The sequence below is a fragment of the Rhopalosiphum padi genome, chromosome 2 (genome assembly GCF_020882245.1).
Source record: "Rhopalosiphum padi isolate XX-2018 chromosome 2, ASM2088224v1, whole genome shotgun sequence".
Lineage (NCBI taxonomy): Eukaryota > Metazoa > Arthropoda > Insecta > Hemiptera > Aphididae > Rhopalosiphum > Rhopalosiphum padi.
The window spans coordinates 47,552,211-47,576,916 of record NC_083598.1 but is presented as its reverse complement, the minus strand read 5'-3'; the positions used below and the strand labels follow the sequence as shown (position 1 = coordinate 47,576,916).

The 24,706-nt window shown below is 31.4% G+C and overlaps 2 protein-coding genes across 3 annotated transcripts in view; one reads left to right on the top strand and one right to left on the bottom strand.

Moving 5' to 3' along the window:
* Positions 1-24,706, bottom strand: part of LOC132919571 (fibrillin-1-like) — a 43,195-nt gene extending 18,489 nt beyond the window's left edge. The window contains exons 1-18 of one of the 2 annotated variants that reach the window (XM_060981276.1): positions 23,567-24,706; positions 10,678-10,760; positions 9,134-9,667; positions 8,899-8,994; positions 5,958-6,152; positions 5,026-5,280; positions 4,739-4,894; positions 2,962-3,150; positions 2,722-2,844; positions 2,516-2,638; positions 1,914-2,165; positions 1,673-1,798; positions 1,356-1,571; positions 1,089-1,288; positions 821-1,001; positions 544-716; positions 337-472; positions 63-274 (exon numbers count right to left, since the gene is read on the bottom strand). In XM_060981276.1, the coding sequence (XP_060837259.1) occupies positions 63-274; positions 337-472; positions 544-716; positions 821-1,001; positions 1,089-1,288; positions 1,356-1,571; positions 1,673-1,798; positions 1,914-2,165; positions 2,516-2,638; positions 2,722-2,844; positions 2,962-3,150; positions 4,739-4,894; positions 5,026-5,280; positions 5,958-6,152; positions 8,899-8,994; positions 9,134-9,667; positions 10,678-10,760; positions 23,567-23,709 (3,393 nt within the window). In that variant the 5' untranslated portion in view covers positions 23,710-24,706. The remainder of the gene's footprint in view (positions 1-62; positions 275-336; positions 473-543; positions 717-820; positions 1,002-1,088; positions 1,289-1,355; positions 1,572-1,672; positions 1,799-1,913; positions 2,166-2,515; positions 2,639-2,721; positions 2,845-2,961; positions 3,151-4,738; positions 4,895-5,025; positions 5,281-5,957; positions 6,153-8,898; positions 8,995-9,133; positions 9,668-10,677; positions 10,761-23,566) is intronic. The other variant, XM_060981275.1, reaches the window with a different exon arrangement.
* Positions 15,862-17,336, top strand: LOC132921746 (nucleosome assembly protein 1-like 1-B). The gene is made up of 2 exons (XM_060984925.1): positions 15,862-16,458; positions 17,298-17,336. The coding sequence occupies exons 1-2, from the start codon at positions 15,862-15,864 to the stop codon at positions 17,334-17,336; spliced, it is 636 nt and encodes a 211-aa protein (XP_060840908.1).

Here is a 24,706-nt window from a genome sequence, read left to right as displayed (position 1 = left end):
CTATAGAGGTTGAAATGTATACGTAATTGGACAGCAGTAAATAACAGAATATTATTACTTACTTTCGGACATAACTCGGTGAAAGCAGGAGTACCGCGTCGAGGACAAGTTTCACTCCTACCGAGAGATCCTTCTATACCTCCGCCCCAAGCTTTTCCTATAGTAGAACAACAGCAAATGCATTTCGGATAAATTCCGTCTAACGGATTAACACCAGAACCGTGCTTAAAATCTGTGTAGCACTTTTCTTCACGTACGTCCAAACAGACAGTTCCTGTACAAAAATAAATTTTTTTCAAAAATGATTCAATATTTTATTTGTTTGGACTTCCTTACCAGTAGTATCTAATGTCAAACCAGGGGGACACACACAAGTAAACGATCCTTCTGTGTTGACGCAAGTACCTCCACCTCTACAAATTCCCGGGCTCAGTTCGCATTCATTTATATCTCGGCATATTTTACCTACAGACTAAAAAACGTCATATTATATAAAAAATATGTCAATAATAAAAATTAAAAATAACGATTAAAATACATTACCACATATCCTTTATTACATTCGCCGCCACAGTCTTCTGGCTTACAAGGTTCACACGGACTACCCCAAGCCAGCCCAATCGAACAACAACAGTCAGATTTCAAGGTGAGTTGCATGAGGTTGTTCTCACACCTACCGCCAGTTAAACGGGTCCAACACGAACCACGACGATTGTCTACATAGGTATAAAATGATAATTAAAAATTAATACCGTTTCTGTGGTTTTATATTATACGTTATACTCGTAATAATATTATTTCATCATAATTTTTTAATTACCTAAACAAACTCGTCCGGTACTATCTAAAATGGTACCAGGTGGACATTCGCATTCAAAAGAACCAACCGTGTTAATGCATTGACCCGCTACGCATGCGTTAAGACCGAGTTCGTCGCACTCGTCTACATCCTGACATGATTGACTTTCAGAGTTCAATACGGTTCCCACGGGACACGTACACTAAAAAAAAATATTATGCGTATTATGAAAGAGGTTATGTCAGGTAAATTAATGCCAAATTAAATAAGTGTTTATATGTTTAGGTACTTGAAAACTTCCTGGCGTGTTACGGCACTGACCACCATTGCATATTGTGTCGTCCATTTCGCACTCGTTGATATCTTTACAAGTCTTACCCGTGTCGTCCACCTCGTAACCGGAATTGCATATACACCGATAGTTTCCTATGGTGTTTTCACAAGCACCGTTGGAACACACGGCTGGGTTTTGAGCGCATTCGTTTATGTCTGAAACAAAATTGTTACATGTCTTTAAATCTCCGCAACGTGGACAAACAATATGGAAAATACAAACCATCGCCGTTGTACGTCATCCCGAAACCTTGAGGACAGAGTCCTTTAAACTCCGAGCTATCGGGCGAAGGGCATTTCGAACACTGTGAACCCCATCCGGGCGTTTGACCTAGCACGCCGTACGAACAGCAACAGCTGGATTTCGTCATGGGCGCGGTTAGGGGTTGCAGACATGAACCCTGCTGATAGTTGGCATAACAGAGATCGCGGAGTGTGTCTAAACAAAAAATATAATAATAAATAATTATGAACTGCAATGATGGTGTTTAAACGGTTAGGGTATATAGAGATTGCTCGTTGTCGTCGACAACCACATACCCAGACATGTACGTCCATCGAGTCCCAAATAAAACCCGTCTTGACACTCGCAACGGTAACTGCCAGCCATATTTATGCACTTGCCGTTTTGACAAGGACCTCCGTTGTTTGAACACTCGTCGATGTCTAAAAAAAAAAAAAACAAAAACGAATACATTCATCCGACATACGTCACATCTTCCAGAATATATATATATATATATATATATAATAGCCCTCAAATATCCATGCATAAATATACCTATGCAGTTCTGTCGGTCGGGTGACAATCTGTAGCCAGAGTCACAGAGGCATTTGTATGATCCTTCGGTGTTCGCGCATTTTCCGTTGCTACAGAGACCGGGTCTTATTTCACACTCGTTTATGTCTGTGCAAAACGTTCCGTCTGGCGAAACCGTGTATCCCGGCTGGCACTCGCATATGTAGGAACCGGGCGTGTTTCGGCACTTACCGTTCAGGCAAATTTTTGGATTTTCGTAACATTCGTCAACGTCTGGAAACGACATTAAACATATTTTAGTTAGTTTTTCGATTATTTTATCACCAAATAACTGCGATGTATAAGTGTAATTGTATACTATATACATGTATGATGTATATAAATATAATAGCAATAGTATAATGACGTTCAAACATAATAAGATAAACACTGCAAAGTGATATATAATTTTCACGTTTAAATAGCTGTTATATTATTATGTTACCTAAGTATATACACATTACAAAGTGTCCTGGTCCTCGAAAATCATCAATATTATAAGAAGATAAATGTGTTCGAGGAGTAGACAATTTTAAAACGCAATAAACGTTTCTATAAAATAAACTATTACAATAAATTATTACCTATGCACGAGTGGCCAGTTTGTGACATGACGTATCCCGACTTGCAGCGGCATTGGAAAGACCCTTGTACGTTCAAACACTTCCCATTCGCACACATGCCGTTCTTTTCGCATTCGTTGTGATCTACAAACGGGTGGGAAAAAAACACCGAGTCGTGTAAATAAGATAAAATGTCTTGGGTATATTATACACTGTAATATCCATACCTATGCAATGTTTGCCGTCCGAAGCCAAATCGTAGCCCGGCGGACAAGAGCATATAAAACTTCCCGGCGTGTTTATACACTGCCCGTTGTTGCAAATCCCCTGTTGCGCGCATTCGTTGATGTCTGCGTAAAAATGAAACAGAAAACAAACGGAAAGTCCGTTGAAAATTTAACACGATCTCTGACAACATGCGTGTCCGTGCAGGCACAAGCGTATTATTTACACATAAGATGACTAGCCTTCACACACTTGTGACTCCTCGTGTCTGCTCTTCGTGAAACCGGTGAAACACTCGCACGCGTACCCGTCCACCGTGTCGATGCACTTTCCGCCGGACCCGCAAATCTCTGGCCTCAGACCGCACTCGTCCACCAAGTTCAGCACCGTCTGATTAGCTTTGCCGCCGAGACAGAGTTTTACGTACTCGGCTGAAAGTCATTAGTTTTTAACGTTAGCCAGGTTGTTACGACATACATGTTTTGTAGATCTTATAATATATTATATTATATATTATGACATGCATGTATCGGCTATAGCTTTAATATCTATTTTGTATCTTATCGATATAAAAATTAAAGGTATTTTCTTCCAAGAGCATACGAGTCAACGTCACGCTGCTAAAAAAATTATAGCTATTTATACGGCGAGTTTTCGCCACTATATGGCTAGTAATGTCGGCGCAATAATATTGTATGACAAAATAAAGGAATATATCGACCAAACGAGTGGCATTCAAATAACACATCTGTGTGCTAATGTGCTCGTACATAAACTAAATTTCATTGATATTACCTACTAAAATCAGTCTACATAATTTGTTATTTAATAATCATCGTATAATGTCTTATGATCACTTATACTGCAAGTAATAGCACACAATCGTTATCCGGCTCTGATTGGTGATCCAACGAAATCATCAAATGACGCTCTGTGAAACAGGAAAACCATGAAACATGGTAGAAGTACACATTTATGTATTACACGACAATACATACAGAGTGATTGCTTAATTGGGTACATTTTTTTCAATTTAAAAAAAAGTAAACTATATGTTATAAAATAATTAAAAATAAACACTTTTTTCTACAAAAACTTAATTTAAAATGTAGTGTAGTCGCTGTTAATCTCTCTCTCCCTTTATATATATATATATATATATATATATATATATATATGTGTGTGTGTGTATTAATATTTAGTAATAAAAACTTTATGCATAGGTATATATTATAGCAAGCATTATTATTTTATTAGCTATATACATCCATGTAGGTTTTTTTTATTGTTTGAACTATGAAAATCAATTTTTAATCACAAAACGACATATACAGCGTGAATAATATGGTAGTATGATCGAAACTGCATTTACTACAATAAGGTTTAGAATTCATAATTAAATAATAATAATAATAATAATATATTTTATAAGCTCGACCTCGTATTAATAATTCGGTACAAACTTATAAAAAAGTTTATTTGTAATAGTTGTGAATCCGATACCTATACTTTATTATTATTATATAATAAACAATAATACCTATTATTAATTGAGAATAAAATACTATCAACAATTTTAAAAATTAAGAATGTGTAATTACTTATGAAAAGGGCTGTGCACTTAACTTGTTTATATGTACGCATTCCTGCAGAAGTAATGTCTTAAATTATAAAATTATAATTACATAAATAAGAAATACTGCAACGACTTAATATCGATCTCTTTAATTATTATTATTATTATTTAAAAAAAAAAAAAAATTTGCATTTTTAAATTGTAATGAATATAAGAACTTACTTCCACAACCTTATAAATAGTAAAGTTGCTCTAATGAAAAGTTTTGAAAAAATTTCTGATTGATGCAATATAATAATAAAATACGCGTTATACGGGTAAGACGTCAAACTTTATAAGTATATATCTATAGTTTATTGGGTATTATTAATAAGTTGTAACAATATGTAAGTATTATTTTGACGTAGACGTCACGTTAACCGACATTATATTATATAATTTACCCATTCCCTGGAGCGGACAATGTTCACAAGTACTTCCCCAGCCCTTTCCCATGTCTTTACCGCAGCAACAGTCTTTCTTAGAGAGTTTCATCGGCAACGGATCTGAACAGTCTTGACTCGACGTGAGTCTCGTATAACACTGGCCCTGTTGAGTGTCTACAAGGAAATGAAAAACAAAAAATGTACAAACAACTCTTAATTTAACCATTTTTTTCACGTGGTTTTTTTGTAATGAAAATTTAACTAAACCGTAAATATGATCGAAGGAAAAAACACCATGAGCTTACTTATACATCCTTTCCGGTCAGTGGTGGGCACAAATCCTTGTTTACAGATACAATAATAAGAACTGTCAGTATTCACACAATAACCGTCTTGACAAATGTTCGGATCGCCTCTTTTGCATTCGTTTTCGTCGTCGCAAACATTCGTTACTTGATTATGCACTCGACCCTCCGGACACACGCACTTGAAAGACCCCACGCTATTTACACACGCTCCACCTTTACAAATTCCTGGAATTGCCTCACACTCGTCAATGTCTGAAAGTAAATTAAAAATAAAAATCTTTTTATGACGTGTATTATTCAAAACATGTTCCTTCTAAATAGTACTATTAAATTTCAACAGGAAACCCGTCAATTATAATACATATATTGATATATTTACACACTAATTACATGATAAAATAATAATTGTTAATAAAATATGGTAAAATATAATAATTGATAAGTACTCTTATATAGTGTACTGTGTACCCAAAAAATTTGAGATTATAAATTTCTCGATTTGACAATTTTTAATTTACTGAAATATTAATTAATTTTTAAATCAAAATAGGTATTAAATAATTATCAAACATATTCAATTTAATTCGATTGTAATCATTTTTAATGAATAGTGCTAAAACAATCTAAACTTAAAAATTTACAATCGTTAATTTATAACTTCATATAAGACAATTTCATATAGCTTGGCTGTTATATATAATAATAACTCCAGTTAAATATAACCTAAAATTACGTTTTATTATTTTTGTGACAACATTTTTACCTGAACATCAATCACGCAAGTTTCTATATTACAGTTTTGTCGCTCGTCCAAAAAAATTACATATTATAATATATTTGATTAGCGTCCAAATATTATTTACGGAGAGCGTATTATATACTTATAATCTATCGCAACGAGCACCAAACCGATTTTATCAACCACTTACCTATGCATTGGTTGGAGTGCAAGTTTTTGAGAAAACCTATATCGCAATCGTAGCTCAGCGAACACTGTTCGCACGGGTGTCCCCAAGCCAGGCCTATTGTTGCACAACACAACTGTTTGGTGCAGACAACACCCTCGAGTTGTCCTTGGCACATATCATTGATCACCCTGGTGTAACACGGACCGATTCGGTAATCTAAAAGCAATAACGACGATAAAATACAATATAATATATCGATTTTGCGTGTACAACTATACACGTTTTATATAAAAATCTATAATGTGTACGAAGTACGTCTTCATTACACGCACTATCGGAATTATGTTATCGGTGTAACTTTTTTGTAATTTATGAAAATTAAATTACTTTCAATCGGAGTCTTTATTTACAAATTGTAGTCTCTGTAAAATACAAATAGTTATATTTTATGTATCTATTTGGCATACTGTCGACCCGAATAACAAAACACTGTCTTATCGGTGAGGCTTTTTTTATTTTTATTCTATACATATTATCGGGCGACGAAACTCGTTTGCGCTCGTCATTCATTCTCAACCTAATAAGCGAAAGCTCGTTTGCGTCCAAGAAAAATATTATCTATTAAACAGTTTTTCCAAATTATAGAACTCGTTAGTGCATATATTATTTTATTCGTTATTTTAACATTGCGCTATATTGCGTACAGTAGTTGACAGTAGGTACCTATATTATCTAGACATATACGTATATATTATAATATATTGTCAGTTACGAGATCATCATTTGATGCGTAGCATAATGTTATGACATTCCCATTTCGATTTTAATTTCTAATATAGATTTATTAGTGTTCACAGTTTTTGAAAGCACATAGATTTAATATTGATATGAGTACCTATTGGACAAACAGTTTTTATGCCACATAAAAATATAGTAATATTCACGATAGTATTATAAATTCAAACTGAGTCAAGATTAAATTTATGCTGAATTAAAAAAAAATTTATTATATCCAATATGACTTAAGAACGTATTGATATGTAGTCTATAAGTTATAGATAACATTACATTTCATATTGCCAAATTGCCAAGTTAGTGTTGATATTATCGTATGTGTGTGTGTGTGTGTGTGTGTAATAGTATATTGTATTAATTTTTTTTTATTGATGCCCGTTAACAAATACAATATATAACTAATGCGAATTAAGATAAATCTACCCATTTTTTATCTTACCTATATTAACATAGATATTCGATATGTCTAAGTGAAAAAGACAACGCGTCAAACGAATTGCTCGTGTATAATGTTCAAGATTATGATATATTGTAAGTATAAGAATTTAAAATTATTATAAATAATTATTTTTAAATCTTTTAATTTTACTTGGGTAATATTTTATTTTATGCATCTATACAATTCTGTAATGGAAACGCCATGATGCTGCGATATCTGTACTTACGAAAAACAACTATTTTATATTTGTACACAAACTATGTAGACATAATATAGAATGTAATCTGAAAAAATCTTTAAGAACATTTGCTCCCCTGAATACTATACGATGACGGATAAGGTACAAACATAAAAAAAAACTTTCAAAATAGATGTATTAGGTATTATTAGGTATTATTTGTCAAATTATGTATTATATGTATTATATCTGTAGAATGTATGGCCGAGACTATATTACTATAAAATAAATATATCATAATTAATATTATATAGAAAATGCTCTTATTCTACGCGTATTTTTTTTAATCTTACATTTAAACTAGCATGTATCTAAATAAGATATAAATTCAATTTAAAGGATATCAGCCCACTATTCCTATGCGTAACATAGTAGATTTTGGTTCGGCAAAACTAATCTTATATTTTCGATTCTAAACGAATGTAAATTGATTTTACAATGATGTATGTTTTTTTTTTTTTGTGTCTAGAGACCCGTTTGAACAACTTCGGTTAACTTTTCTGGTAGCAAAGTGAATCTAGTTGGTACTTTAAGGGATACATGTAAAAAATCTCCCATTATTTTTTTTATAATCGGGATAAACAAACAAAAAAATAAGAAAAAACGGAAATTCTTACACAATTCCAATATTATCATTGAAATAATGATTTTGTAATCATGGTTACTTTAAAACGTATATAATTAATTATATAGAATGAAATTTAAAAAATATGTAAATTAATTTTAAGATTTTACCTACCTATTTATACCATGAACTTATTCACACTGTTTTACGGTAAAGTTGGTATTGACTTAAACTTTAAACGTTAATATAACAATAATAATAATAATAATAATAATATTGTATAAATGATCGATACACACTTTCCTACCTTTTTAACTTCAATATTCGAGTTAATTGAAGTATTATGAAAGTCAAGATTAAGAATATTATTATTTTTATCATGCAAATTTGTCATACGGGTGAGAGAAAAAAACGAAAAGTGTGCTTGAAAATTGACATCCTTATCCTAAAATTAATCCTCGTTATTGACTATAATATATTATAATATTATCCTCTTAATAATAATAATAATAATAATATTCTTGAATGATTGATATATCATAATAGTTAATCGTATTTTTATAATATTATATTATCGCGGGGGTTAGATTTGGTCAGTATGTATAAATTCCAATCTGTTTCTTTTAAAACGTCGTTTCCTTTGAAACGATTTCGCGTTCAATTGTTCCACCTACTAATTACACACGGTACATCTATCATAATATTATAACACAGGCTCATACATTTGTATACTATTCACATGCGTAAAACGCTAGTTTGGAAAAAGTCCAGGGAAACGTGTCCTAAGCGCAAAAGTAAACTACCGGTTAAAATAGTCACACATCGTGTGGCAACTCGTGGTTATTATTCAGAGGTCATTAGGCAGTCAGGCACGTACTGCGCGTATATATTTCGTCGCAGGTCTTATGGACAAATATTTACCTACCGGCTTCGCATTTGCGTCCGGCGTATCCGTACACGCACGCACACCGGTCCGGGCCGATACATCGGCCGCCGTTTAAGCATCCGTCTCGGCAGATGGCTAAAAACAGAAAGCAAAAAAAAAACGTGAAACGATTAGACATAAGTACCTACACCACATCTCATCGCGGACATTGAGTTTCGACGTCGTTTTGAGCATGTGATGGTATTATACAATTATATTAGATCGGTGCACTTACGGTCGCCGCAGTTTTCGCCGGCGTAACCCTGTCGACAAGCGCAAACCGATCCCTGACAGGTGCCGCCGTTCAAACACGGATACTTGCAAGCGTTCCGCGACGCCACTGCAAAAGAATTGACGGCCGTCGTAGTGGCGACTCTGCTGCTCAAGATACTGCTGACGTTTCCACCGCCGACGTCTCTGCTAGCACTATCGCCGCCGTTGTTTGCGCCTCCGTTGCCGTAAGGCCTGACACTATTTGCAACGCCACTGCCGTTTATCCCGCTGCCGCCGTTACTTCCGCTGCTACTTCCGACGGAACTACCGCCACCATTACTACCGCTGCCGATGATCCCGTTGTTCCCTCCGGCCGACGGCAGTTTCCCGTATCGGTCTGGCGCAGACGTCTGAGGCGATCGTAATTGCTCGTCGTCCCTGTTGTAAGAATCTCTGAGGTCGTCGGGCAAACACGCCGACCTCACGGAACCCTCGTCACAGAGACACATGTTAGGTTTGATACACCGACCGCCATTGCAAGGCCTATTGCACACAGCTGAAAACGAAACGCGAAATTAACAAAAGCGAACCACTCATATGCGTATTTGATTATGTATTATTATACTGATTCGCCGACAATGTTCACGCTCCTCATTTCCCTTTTTATTTTATAAAGCTTTCACCATGAAAGTTTGATTTCGGAATTTTTGATTAAGCCGTTGTACTTAACTAAAATTTCAAGTATTAAGTCTTACCAAAACTCATAAAGTGTTTTGTAGGGATGAAAATTTCTGGTTTTTCAAATGAGATCGTTTTTTTCTATAAATTGTTTTTTTTTAAACATTGATGTAAATTGTATAGATCGAAATTCGATCAATTAGTTATTCCAAGTTAAACTTTGAGTGGTGTTAAAAATAATAAACCATAATAATTGTCTTACAATATAATATATGGGGGCTACAAAAATTTGAAAAATATTTTAATATTTTCCCATTTAAAATTCAAGTACAATTTATATTATAGACTATACCCATTTTATATTTAAAATATTATATTACTAAGAATAATATTAACTAACGTGCAGCTTAAACAGTTTAGAATATTGTATTGTCTCGTTTTTTTTGTTTTTTTTGTCATCTTTATTTTAAATAAAATGGTTGGGCCGTAGCCTGACCTTAACATATATAGAGTTCGGCGCCACTGTGACTCGTATAATACAGAAGATTGCATTTGCATTTAGCAATATTTGAGATGAAACACAACGGAAACTATGTCTTATGCGTCGATAACGTTCGTTAAAAAATACGACACACATGTGTAAATGCTTTGTAAAAACAAAATAGTATATACATATTTAATACGCATATACTGCTATTTTAATATTATAGATGTAGGTATTAACATGAAAATATGAATGGTCAGTTATTATACTATTCTTCTGTTAACGAAGCATAATATTATAAAATATGACCTCAGCCGTTTCGTGTTTATTAAAAAAGCACTTAACAGTAATTAATAAAACAGTGTACACGTATTAACACATAATAAACTGTAATATATACTCACGGACAATACAAAGCCCAGTCGCGTGTTTCAATGACCAGCCAGGACAACAGTAATTTCTAAACCGCGACCGACATACATTTGGCCTGGAAAACAATTGGAAAATCCATTATCATATTATAATGATCTGTAGGATAGGTTATGATTGTGCACATCGTATTTGTATTTAAGACGATACGAATATTAAATAGTCAGATTAATAGTTATTATTCGACAGTTGCAAAGGTACATTATATTATTATATAATATTAACTTATTTTCAATAATATACATATACTTGGACTAAATATTTGTTTATCTTACACATTTTTCGGTCTAATATTTTAACATTAATCATAAATACTAATATCTACGCTTTGAAATTTAATAAACATCCTAATGTTAAGTACTATTATGCTATACTGACATTAGAACGATTATTAATAAGAGTAATAACTAGATCCGTGAAGTTAGCGGGGGGGCATTAAAAGCATTAATTCTCATTATTATATCAAATTTTGGTGTTTTCATAATACCTATACAAAAACAAAAATGTGTGCATCCTCTAAATCAGAGTTACCGCTATCGCTGTTTTTCAACTTAACGATTACGTGAAAAGCACTAATAAGTCACTTTGTACCTAATATTACTAGTAAATTGTTAATACAATACGAGAAAACCTAATTATAATATTGCGGTTATTGAAGCATAGGAGTTTATAGGACTAATTCACTAGTACCTAACTATATTATGAATAAAATTATGAGTAGCTTATATATGAATTAAATTGTCCTACGGGCGACCTCGTTCAAATCGATGATGTTGGGGAGGCAATATAAATTATATTGTTATTAGATGAAATTTGTTCGATAATATTTCAATACCGTATCTAATATGGGAATTTGAAAGTAATTTAAGTTTTGTATTTCTAATAAACCTTTGTAAATTTGAGACTTTATTTTTTTGAATGTTTAATATTATTTTAGGGTGGAGCTATTTAAGTTACCTTAATTTGTGTGATTCAAATATGAATAATCATAGACACTTAAAAATATTTTTAACATATATTTATTAAAATATATGTTTGTTGGAAATTAAAAAAAGTTAGACAAATTGTTCGTAAAGCTGCATGCATTTTTATGAGCAATAGAAGTTTAAATGTTGATGGAATAGGGTTTTTAAATAACACATAACAAAAACTTAAATTATCATTTTATATATACAGAATCTATGTATAGTAAAATTTTCAAAATATAATAAGTAGGTTATTATAGTATATTATTTCGAAAAATTTTAAATTTTTAAAGAAAATTAATATTTTGAAGTTTGTTAAATTGTTATACACTGTTAAAAAGTTTGAACAGTTAAAGAACATCCTCAAAAGTTGAACTTATGATAAAAAAATATTAGGTTACGTATTATAAGGGTGGACACATTTTAAATATAAACGGTTTAAGTTGGAATGTTTATTTTGAAAATGTATATTCATAAATGATTTAAGTTATTTGGATATAATTCAAAAAACATTATTTATAAGGTTTTTAAATTGTATGTAACTACGTATAATATTATTTAATAATAATATGGTAACTGTGTGATACACAATACATTTTTTAAAACATAAAGATAAAATGTTAAGCCTTTATACCCTGAGCCTATACGGTAAGTTGGTTTATACTGTATTGATTTAAAGTAATATAAAACTATAGTTATATTTTAGTCTATAAAAATAAACAGTTATAGCAATATCATATGAAATAATATTATAATACTTTATATACGTATAATACCTATCATAATGTCCGATTTGTATTTAGGAAACATTAGTTCAACCTACAAAATTTACTTATAAAAAAAATAAATATATTAATAATAGCATAATTTCAATATACATATAACTAAATGTAAAACGAATATTGTTAATCTGTTGGCAGTACAAGTCTATTTTAAATAATTAAATTTATAAATCAGATATATTAGCTATTTGTGTAATATTAATAAGTCATAGGGGTAAATAATTGTGTTAAATAGATTAATATACAATGTATTAAAATATATATTATATTAATTTGATAAAAAAATTAATTCAAATTCAAAATATCTTTAGAAATATAAAACAGCCACTCGTCTCCGCCCGGGATGGTATTTTTAACTTTTATAGTATATAATGATTTATCTTTGAATTCAAATTTAACACATGCGCTTTACAGTAATTTACTCAATCACTAAGCACACTCGACACCTATCGGCTATCATACAGCAGAACGACTTATACCATATTTTTTTTTTTTTTTTAAAGATTTCGGGATTATATAGGTTTTACTGGCTTGAGCTCAATGAATAATGAAACAAACAAAAATATATTTATAACTCCAAATTATTTGAATATTATTTTAAATAACTGACCGTATATAAATATTGAAAATATTGTAAATACTAAATAACTTAATCTACTAAATACAATGCTCGACATAATAATAATAATAATAATAATAATATACCTATAGCTTTGTCTGGTTATTTTTTAGTCCAGTTTTTATTTATTATTTATAAACTATTTTATACATTACATTCTCTTCCATAATGTTTAATAAATTATCATATCCATAGATTATATTTTTATGTAAAAACTTATACCTATTTTTATTTAATAACTCAATATCTTCAACACATGGAATACGTTTATAATAGGAGACAGATAAATCATTTAAATTGTGTTTATTACGTAATTTACTTAAATATTATTTATGATTTAATAATAACAAAAAAAAATCTGTTTCAGAGTATTTTGGACTTATACAACTTTGGAATGAAATCCCAAAACTTTCTTTCACAATACTATTTTATTTTACGTTATAATTTCAGTTGGGTCACACCATCAATTATCTACTATTATCTGATAATATATATATATAGTCATACTACATTTATTTAAACGTGGTTTGTTTCTTTCTACTATAGAAATAATACAATACAAACTGTTTCGTAAATTTGTAGTGATTATATATTAACTAAAATGTTGTTTAAAAAATAAACGAAATGTTTGCGTTTAAAATTTACGATTTTTTTAATAATATTTCTACAACATTATCTTATTGCTAAAAATCTATTACATATTTGTTTTTTAATTACTTTGTATAATTACAGGTATTCAGGTATATGATTTTATATTGGAATATTCCCGTACGAATAAATGTATTTGTATACCTATAATATTTAAAGAAACGTCATCTCATACGATATACGAAGGATGTTTGCAATAATATATTTGACAATTATTATTAAAATCAATTATAGTATCATCCTCTACGCACGCGTCTTTACAATATTTTATTCTGCTGCAGGTCAAGATTTAACCGTTAAATTATCACTTTATCTGTTACTGTTCTGGCTATTAAAGCGCAAATCAGTAATCACCCCAAATATAACGGTAAATATTGTAATTTATTAGACCGGGAACTATTATTTCGTATATATAGTATTATGATATAGGTAAATATCTGTAGATTAGAGTTTAAGATCCAGGCATTATTTTTCTAGTTATCTCACATTTAATGATGAACGTAATATTATATCAATACACTATTTCTAATATAAACTTGAGAGTATTTAGCTTTCCTTTTCCTATAAATTTTAGAATATGGATCAATAATATAGAGTGCCATTATCATCTTATAACAAAATTGGAACGACATAAAATTATAAAACCCGATTTTTGCTTTAAAGAGTTTAAAATTAAAAAAATGTTCGTAATTTTTTTTATAATCAGGAAAAACAAACAAAAAAAAATGAGGGAAATGAGAATTTTTATATAAACCCAATATTATTATTAAAATAATTATTTTGTTACCATATAGTTACCAACATTTAGACAGTCTTCACTCAGAATAATTTTTCATCGTATATATTTTGTATAAATCAGTTATTATTGAATTCAAATTTAAAAAAATCTATTATAATGATTAACACAATAACGAGTTCTACTTAACACCTAATGTATAGCAAAGTGATACCCATTTGTCTATATTTTTATAATTATAAACGTTTTTAGTACTTATATAAGGATATTCTTAATTTGATTTTATTGATTTTATACTGCATTGATATTTTTTTTATATCTTTTTTAAAGTTATTTTTAAGAATTTAAAAAGAATGTGTATTTAATTGATTTTAATATATATATATATATATTAATATATATATTTTTAATATTTTTTATTTTTTTGATAGTATTATAGCATACTAATTATATTATTGAAATTGGACTTTAAGTCCTTGTATGAATTCAATAAATGTATAAAAAGAGATATATAGCGATAATAGCGTGATACATACGACAGGTCTATCGGACTGCGTGGGACGTGAGTACATCGCGACGAATTATATAAACGTTATATAATGTATATTATATTGCATTGTATCATAATAAGAAACGTTAAAATATACATCGGCACGTCGTACGACACACGAACGTGTAGGTAGAGGGTAGGTATACATACACCACACGCTGGCTGGATAGACGAACTTGTATTTTTATATGTTTATATGTTCTTTAATAGTACTGAATAAATACTAAACCAATATAATAATAATAATATTATAAAAAACCGTCATTATAATATTCTATAAAGTATAAGTCTGTATATCGTTGGATGAAACCCAAACCTAATTGGACGAACTCACACATGCGTTAAACTAAACTATAGAACTGCACTGTGATATTATCATATAAGTGGTGTACAAATAATATACCCTATAGTGGTAAATTTGAGGGTAATTTGATACAACTATAAAAATAATATCAAAGAAAAATATCGATACATTTTAAGATTCACTTTTTTATAGTTATATTGCTTATCATACACGCAAATAATAGAATTTATAAAAATGACAACCTATAAAAATTATAATTAATGTTATTTTAAATAAATAGTTTATAAAATGGGTTTTGTTTTAGTTTTAAATATTTTCGGAAATAATTTAAATTGGTTTTAGAAATTGTGGGGAAATAGACAACGAACTTGGATTCACAATATAATGTTGACAATAGCTAATTGGTAACCGATACATCGCGTGCAAAATGATTTCTGAAAATGACTCAGTTGATTCCTATTATTGGCGTATAATGGCTATCTCATCAATTATCTTTTTATTGAAGTTATTAATTATCGCAAGACGCAGTTGAAGATGAAAAATAAATTAACAAATATGTCACCACAAGTAAAAAAACGTGTACGAGCTTTAAAAAATCTAATGGTAGCACAAGATGAAATTAAATTAAGATTCTTGGCCGATACTCATCTTCTTCAATTAAAATACCAAAAAGAATACGAACCATATTTTAATAAAGAGACAGATATAATCCAGGGTAAGTACGAGCCTGTGAAAGAAGACTATAGTTCTTCTGAGGAAGCAGATGTACAGCTTCCCAGATACAACGAAAAGAGGGAAATAGGACTTGAATCTTGTGAACAAGAACCAAAAGGAATACCGAATTTTTGGCGTATATTCATGAATTTTATGCACTGGAATATTTGTGCATATTTCATACGGCCACATGATCAGGATATCCTCAGCCATCTGTCAGATATCAGATATAATCGGTCGAAAGAATACATCGGATTTACTGTAGAATTCTATTTCACACCTAACGAATGGTTTAATAATCATTTATTGACATTGAAATTTGAAGAGAGGCTTTTTGACGAGCGTTTAGAAAATATGAATAAGATATGTAGGCTTCTAGGACATAGTACCAATTACGTAACTACAGGCTGTGAAATTCATTGGAATACTGGGAAAAAAGTGACACTGACAACCGAAAGACATAATATTACCAAAGAATCGTTTTACGAATCAACTTTTGAAAATAAATCATTCTTCGATGCATTTAATGATGATATACCAATCAATTTCGAAAGATTTTTTATTCAAAAATTTTCAATTAGTAGTATTATAAACATATATAAATACTATGGTTGGATACAACATTCGATACAGTCATCATACGAAGAAACCATTCGCCAAGAATAGATGTTTTCTACTATTATAGAGAATCAGTCCAATTCTGAAGATGACCAGTCTGATTGAGAAGATATTACAATTTATATCCACTCACATAAATGAAAGTATAATAATATATTATATGAACAGGTAACATAAAATCGCTATTTAGTTTATATAAAAATATTATTATCGTTATTATATTTGTATGTGTTTAAGACCCATTCGATTGTTCACCAAAAGGGCGACAATCGGAAACGAATATCATGTGACGTGATCGCTTGTCATTTGTAGTCTCAAGTTTATAGTAACAATTATTTTTCCAGAAATTTGTTTTCGTAAACTGTAGTAAAGTATGGTGAAATTTTATATTATACTTATTATGCTAATAGGACGTACAGCATGTTAAATAGAGATTTAAGTATTTAATGTGATTTTGTTTAGTTAGTACCTACCTATTAGTTAATATTCATAAGAACATTTTTAATTTTTTTTAAATTAGTAAAAATTAATTATTAACGTAGGTATGTCAAAATATAATTAATTATGCTTAAATGATAAAAATGTTTACACACTTGACACTTCAACAGACAACAGCAGAAGTTCGACTTAATAATTTTATTTATTTTATTTTTGTTTAGATATCAGTTACCATTAAGAGGAAAAATCTGTTAAGTTAGATCATACTAAAATCTAAAAATGTATACACCCTTTCGTAATTGATCACTAAATATCCACTGTTCATTTTAATATATCCTAGTGGTAGGTATCTGCGAAGTTTATATATTGCTTTGTTTCTTTTTAGAACTTATTACTGTCATTTAAATTTAAGATTCAATAACTTTACAACAAAATGCAAATTTAATAGGAACATAATACATACACATAATTTATATATTATAAATACAATGTGCGCAGTAAATATATAGTATAACTATCATATTATATTAATACGTTTCTCCGGAGAAAGAAAAAAATAATTTATATAAGTTTATATTTTTATCATAAATATAGTAATAAATTGTACAGTTTTTTTTGTATCGTCCTTCCACACACCGGATTGATATTTATACACATATTATCTCATAAAAAACTTATACACGACTGTTTGGATAGTAATGCGATAAGTAGTAACAAAAACGGATAGGTACATATACAACAAATCAATACGAATCAAAAACTTCTTGCAACGAGAATCGCAAAAACCAACGTTTTGAACTATTTCGTTTCGAGTTTATAGGCATTAACCGCGAAAAAATGTGAATCTATATAATGACGGCGCAATAAATAGCAGTGTAAATAGCTTTTCCTGAAACCGCGCTCAAAAAAATAATATCGACGATACCAAACATCGTTATATTCGTCGTGCTGTATAATATACGCCGTACACGCATTTTTAAGTCGTATCTATGAAACGTTATTGGTAACGCGTTCGCAGCATCGCACCGTGTGTGATTAGGTTTAAACGGACGTGTACAAAAAAAAATAATAATAATAATAATAAAAAATAAATAACGCTGCTTTAGTATGATATTATTATGACTTTTTTTTCGAAAAATCTATTATCGTAAAACACACATGTTCCGCCGGACCGCGATGATAATATTACAATAATATTACGTGAAACGGGCACGTGGGACGCGACGAAGATTATTGGGATACGGACATGTGTGTTAAAATTTGTGCGTCGGATTTCGTTAAGTGGCTTCTTTTAAGTGTCATTAAAATATATAATATTATGTATTACGAATTTGTAATTTTTTTATTTTTAACGTCACTGCATGCAGTATATTCCGTTCGGACGACCGCCGATCCGCTTATACGATGAGCACCTAAGTACGTATGATATATTATACACAGGTGGCCTGCGGGTAAAATAAAATACATTGCGATCATAATGTTTGTTATAATGAACTCGTCAATAGTATAATATTATATAGTACCTATACCTAATAGGTGCGACGACGATGTTCGTGACGGCGCGCTTTATGCGGAGGTAACACTGCACATTGCACTCGCACCATATTATATATAATATTATAATATACAATCGTTTATTGTAATTCATTATTATAATACCCCCGAATAAAATGTTAAAAAGTGTTTGGGTCGACCGGAGACACGCGGAAAAGCGCGTTTGTCTATTGCGGAAAATAATATTCGTCGTAATATTCGTATAATATTATACATATTATTATTATTGCAGTTTTATAAGTGCGCGTAGGACACACGCGATCGTGATTTGCCCGTGTGAAAGTAATACGGACGAACCCTACGAATTCATCGGAGATCATAATGGAAAATTAATTATCCATGTATTATGTACAACACAAATCTAACGCCCCCGCGCCTCGAGGTATACTTTGGGGCGCTATATAGGTATAGATCGTTTGCATAGAGTTTATAATATTTTGTGCGTTTATATTATTATAATATACGTATATTACAGCGACTGATACGCATCGGATAATAGGGTGTATCGCGTTTCTCGTGCAGTGTCTTAAACAATTAACCGTCCGATTGCTCTTTTTATTTCTGAACTCGAGTACACCGAACATAATATTATATAATAATTTATAGGATAATAAGTGCAACATATAATATTTGTAACTTCGCGTGTGTATACATCATTATAAACATCGTAAACGGAAGATGGGAAATTAAATCTATAAATTAAGTTTTTGTTTGAAAAATAACGACATTTTTATCGACCGCTTTGACTATTATAAAATTGTATGGTGCGCATTAACAATTCATTTACATAAGTTTAAACCACACTAAAGAAATATAAACACCCACACATTTTATAGAATTATACACTTATACATAATATAGTCGTATAGCTATTAAAACACACTTAAATAAAATGGTTATTTTTAATAAATCAAGACAATATAAAAATCATCATAAGTACATATTATAATATATTTTAATTTGTATTTAAATATTATAATATGTCAATACAACAAATTCAAAACCTAAAACGTTTTGAATATTTTATAATTAAATTTAGTAATTTATTTAAATTCCAACTAATTTCTAACCTAACCTATTAATAAATCAATGAATTGAAAATTGTGTAAAAAAAAATAACGATAGTTATACGATTTATAATTTGTAGGTATACTATGTATTCTCACATATATATAATAGCATAATTCCGTACGCCGTACTCACCTATAACGCCTTTTAATAAGAGTATATTGTAACATTAAAGCTGCACGTGGCAATAAAAAAAACCGTTTGGAATTTTTATTATAAAATGTACATATTGATACATAAAAATACGATTGTTCGATCTGCGTCCGTTTTAATAACAGTGTAGGTATATTAATATGTTGTTTATATTGGCGTGAACTATACAAATATAAATAAATAATTTCACCCGACAGACACGAGGAGTGATTAAAAAATAAAAACACAGTTTTATATCGACCCGTAACGAGAATAATGACATAAACGCACGTGTACTATATACATACGTGGAATATAATATAATAGTAATTGTATTTATAAACGCCTTATTTTCTCCTCTCCGGCTGAACGTGGACCCCTCGGGGGGGTGACGGTTGATACATATATAGCTATTAAACGTCATAAAGCTTTACGCGCTTGTTAAGTGAACCGGAATATTTCGGATGATTTATATGAAATGAGTTCAAGTGGATTTCATGGTAAGTTTATAATATTTGTTATTATATTGTATGACACATGTAAGGAAACTGCTTTTGAACACTCCCGAGCTTATATATATATGTGTGTGTGTGTGCGTGTACGTATTATATTTATACGGCGGAGGCAGGAACGCAGGACTAATGTTTTCAGCGCGCGTTAGAAAATATATATTATACACACGATTGATTTTTGGACTAGTTGATAAACGTTGCGGTTATATACGCATTACACCTATTTATTTCTATACCGGTAAAAAATATAAGCGTATTAAATGTAAAGCCGGTGGTGCACAGCCTATATTAATTATCTGTAGCCCGTTGAATCGTTAATAATATATACATTGCCGTATCAGGAAAACAACTGTAGAAAGCAAATATTATTATATATTATCTAGATACGACATATTTGGCTTCGGAGAAAACTAAATATTTTTAGTCTGTTTAGGCGGTCTATTACAAACTATCGCGTGCGGATGTACGAACAAGACGCTCACCGCAGTGTCAGCATTAAATCGATTTCTTTCAAAAGTTCTCAAATAATCAGACACAACTACACTACTAACTCGGATGAGAAATATTTTTCATTTTATTAACCAGACAAATACTCGACACTTATTGTTTGATCCCTGACACCACAATTTACAGAAATAATTGTATGATACTTTTCCCGTCTGCCGTATCACTTAAATTTTCGCATTTCGCACTCATTCCCACTTCGTTATTGCCATGCGTCATGTTCAGTCATTAACGCTGTGTTCAGATATTAAAATAACAATTTAGTATATGATATATCGTATACTGTTTAATTATTATTAGAATCGTAAAGATGTTATATGATTAAAATACGCGTATAATAATAATGTTATATAATTCCACAGTAGCGTTGTAAGCGATTTAATCTTTTAATCAAACGTAAATTATTAAGAAAAAAAAAATTATTATTGTAAAAACGATCGAACAATTCAAAATCGTTAAGAATATCAAAAAAAATTATCATTTAATATGATTTCGTAATAGGTTTACATTGTATTATTGTAATGTAGTTATATATTTTCTCTTTGACTTTTGTTGCCGACAAATACTTGTTATAAAGACGCGACACAACATTAAACTTATGCCGACCAAAATACGAATAGTAGAATGTGTCAAAATAAATTGTCATAATTTATGTACAAAAGCGAAACTCAATACTTTTAATAATATTTGAGTATATTATACAATATGTTGTGTAACTATTGTGAAAATGCACATGGACATCTCAAAACTTACGAGTAAAAATTACAATAGTTCTTTACAAATTGAAAAAAATATGTTCGCCTAATCCCATGGCAATACAAATAATGATACAGTACGTGAAATGAATTATTAATTAAATAATCCATGATGGCGTCCATCTAAAAACACTTTTGAAATCTTCTGGAAAAAAACTTAATTACACAAGGCGTCAAGGCGTGTCAACAAATGTAGCTTACAATTATTGATGCACCGAGTACGCGGAGAACTAAACAATTTAAAAATCGCACAGTATTTATCATCCGATGAAAATACCAACAAAAATGTTTACAATTACAAACAATATTTAATAGATTTTACTAATGGTATATTATTATACATTTAAATAAATAATTTCCCATAAAAAATAACTTTTACATAATGATAATATATACTTATGTATATTATTATGGGCTATAGCAGCGGCTCCCAACCTTTTTAGTTGTGAGGACCACTATGGTCTTGTAAAAAAATCTCAGAGGCCCACTAATGATTAATAGCATACCTATATACGTGTATACATAATATATATATATAATATTATTTTAAATAAATACGTTATTAATATTAATATTATATGGTCCACGGCCCACTTGTGGCCTCTACCCATGGATTGGGAACTGCTGATCTATAGTTATACGAATTCAATATTGTAATGAGGTAAATAATGTTTAGTATGAATATTTCATAATATTTTATAAGTATGTTAATAAACATAATAATTAAAATTTTTTTACGATAAATGCTTATTATGTTTTTATTATTTATTACATTGGGTAGGTATTTTACATAAAAATATATTTTTATTCAATTTTTTTAACAAGAAAACTATATTCACAATATAATATACTATATAAAATAAATAATATTACATATTTTAAAATAAATAAAATTATATAATATACTCATTTAGGTCATTACTAGGAAAAAAAAATTAATGCATACATTAAAACTATTTTTGCATTTATATGTGCAATAAAAATTATTAAATTTGACTCAAAAACTCAAAAATTACAAATTATGACATCATCAGCCCTTCAAAAGTTCAAAGTATGTTTGTATGTTTTTAAACGCATTATTTTGCAGTTACTTTACTAACTATGGTATACAAACTACGGTCGACCGTAATATTGCGTTATAATAATTTATACGCATATATTTTTGTTTTATTTCACTAAAACAATTATTTAAAATTAAAAAAGTTGTAAATTATCAGTAGGTAACTAAAATATATTGTTGTTTTTTTTAAAAAGAAAAATGTATACGCTATCATAGTAGGTGTATGTATTTCACCTTTATAGCATAATATTTTGTTTGATGGAAAAAATGAACTTCTCTTAAACTCGCTTTAGGTAAAAATAAAAGTAAACAGGGCTATATTGCCTTAAAAGAAAAAGCACGTAATACTCGTGCTATAATGAAAAGGCTTAGAATCAGTAATTTGGTGGATCCCATAATACCGAAATTCGACGGCAGATCACTAACTCCCTCGCTCTCCGTTATATACATATATATACAATATTCGAGTCGACCCTTTCATTTATAGTGTGGGGTGGACTTTAATCAAATTATTACCTACGTTTTCTACACAGTGAGCTTATATATTATATATATCGAGTACGCGAGACCGTTGTTATCGTGTGTACTCTATTTTTTACCCGCGGAATTGGTGCAAAAAAAAAATGTTGAAAAGACAAAATTGCTGCTCTCATACTCGCTAAAAATTGTATACAATATTATTATACGCGTCTCGGGTGTATTATGTTATTATATCATATGATATTATTATATAGTATATATAGTGCGTGCAGTACCTACCATACTCGCGGTGGCATCGAACAAAAGAGTACGCCCGCCGGTAAAAGCGTATAAAGACGCGCACAAAAGACGCGGGACACCGCGGGTAAGGGCGGCGACCTTTGAAAGGTCGGAAGTCGTGAAAAACAAGAGGAAAATATACTTACCCTCCGACCGGAGTCTGTCGAGCTGAATCGGTTCCGGGGTCGGCGCTGTTGATGGCCGGTGGTTGTGCGGCCGCGAACGCAGCCACGGCCAGTACGCAGCACGCGCCCGCCACGAGTCGGGCGATCGCGGTGCGCGCAGTCATTCCGACGCGGCTCTTGCGGGTCCGGTCGGCGGCGCGCGGATACGGTTCGCTCCCGAGCTGTGCACTGGTCTGCAGCAAACACACACAGACCCGTCGCCGCTGAATATTATTTAAAAAAAAAAATGATGTCGCGAATGTGACGTCGAAATCGTTATCGACAATATTGTGTTTTTATAGCCGAGCACGCCGTATAATGTTATTTCGGTTATTATATATCTATATACGCAGTCACGTGGCGACACGATCAACGACGGACCCGACGGCCGCCCGTCAGCTGAGTTCTCATAATATTATCGTCTTCGGTTTTGCGTGTCGAGTTTGGTTTCCGCACAGCGCGTCGTATTCGAAAACGGCGACGGACGACAATAATATTATACCTATTTGCCGCGTTCTGCAACGGGTCTCGCGGTCGTCGCCGGCCCTGAACACGCGCGGGACTAAATTATTATTATCGTGACGCGTTTGCGGGCAATAAACCGCCGTTTAAAGTATAAAATATTTACCGCGGGCGACGGAGGGCTTAAAGGAATATAATATTATATCGATCGATCGGCACCGATCGAAACGGTTTTCGACGATCTCTCCTCCGCCGGGACGTACGACAGACACACACACACACACAGAAAAAAAAAAAAACCGCGACGAACGAGAGCAATAGCTATAAAACAGCGTTTTGATCGATCCGCACGAATCGCGCGCGCGTTACAATCGAACCGACTGAACTCGGCTGCAGATCGGTATGGTGCTGCAGCGTGCGCGCTGCCCGACACTGATATGGCTGCATTGATACACGGCGGGCCGACACGTCTATGCGATACGCCACACGCACACGTCGACACACACGCACACGTCAACACACACCCATACCAACACGTTTATATCCCACCCGGTACGATCGTGTGCGGGAAACGCGACCACCACCGGTTATAACGCCGCGCGTTCTATATACGCGCACGCGGTCCTGCGATGTGGTGTTGCCGTGTATATACAGGGCGAT

Coding starts and splice junctions, on each gene's coding strand:
- LOC132921746 (XM_060984925.1), top strand. CDS start 15,862: ATGTCACCACAAGTAAAAAAACGTGTACGAGCTTTAAAAAATCTAATG. Junction 16,459..17,297: donor ATTGGAATACTGGGAAAAAA/GTGACACTGACA, acceptor ATTTTTGTTTAG/ATATCAGTTACCATTAAGAG.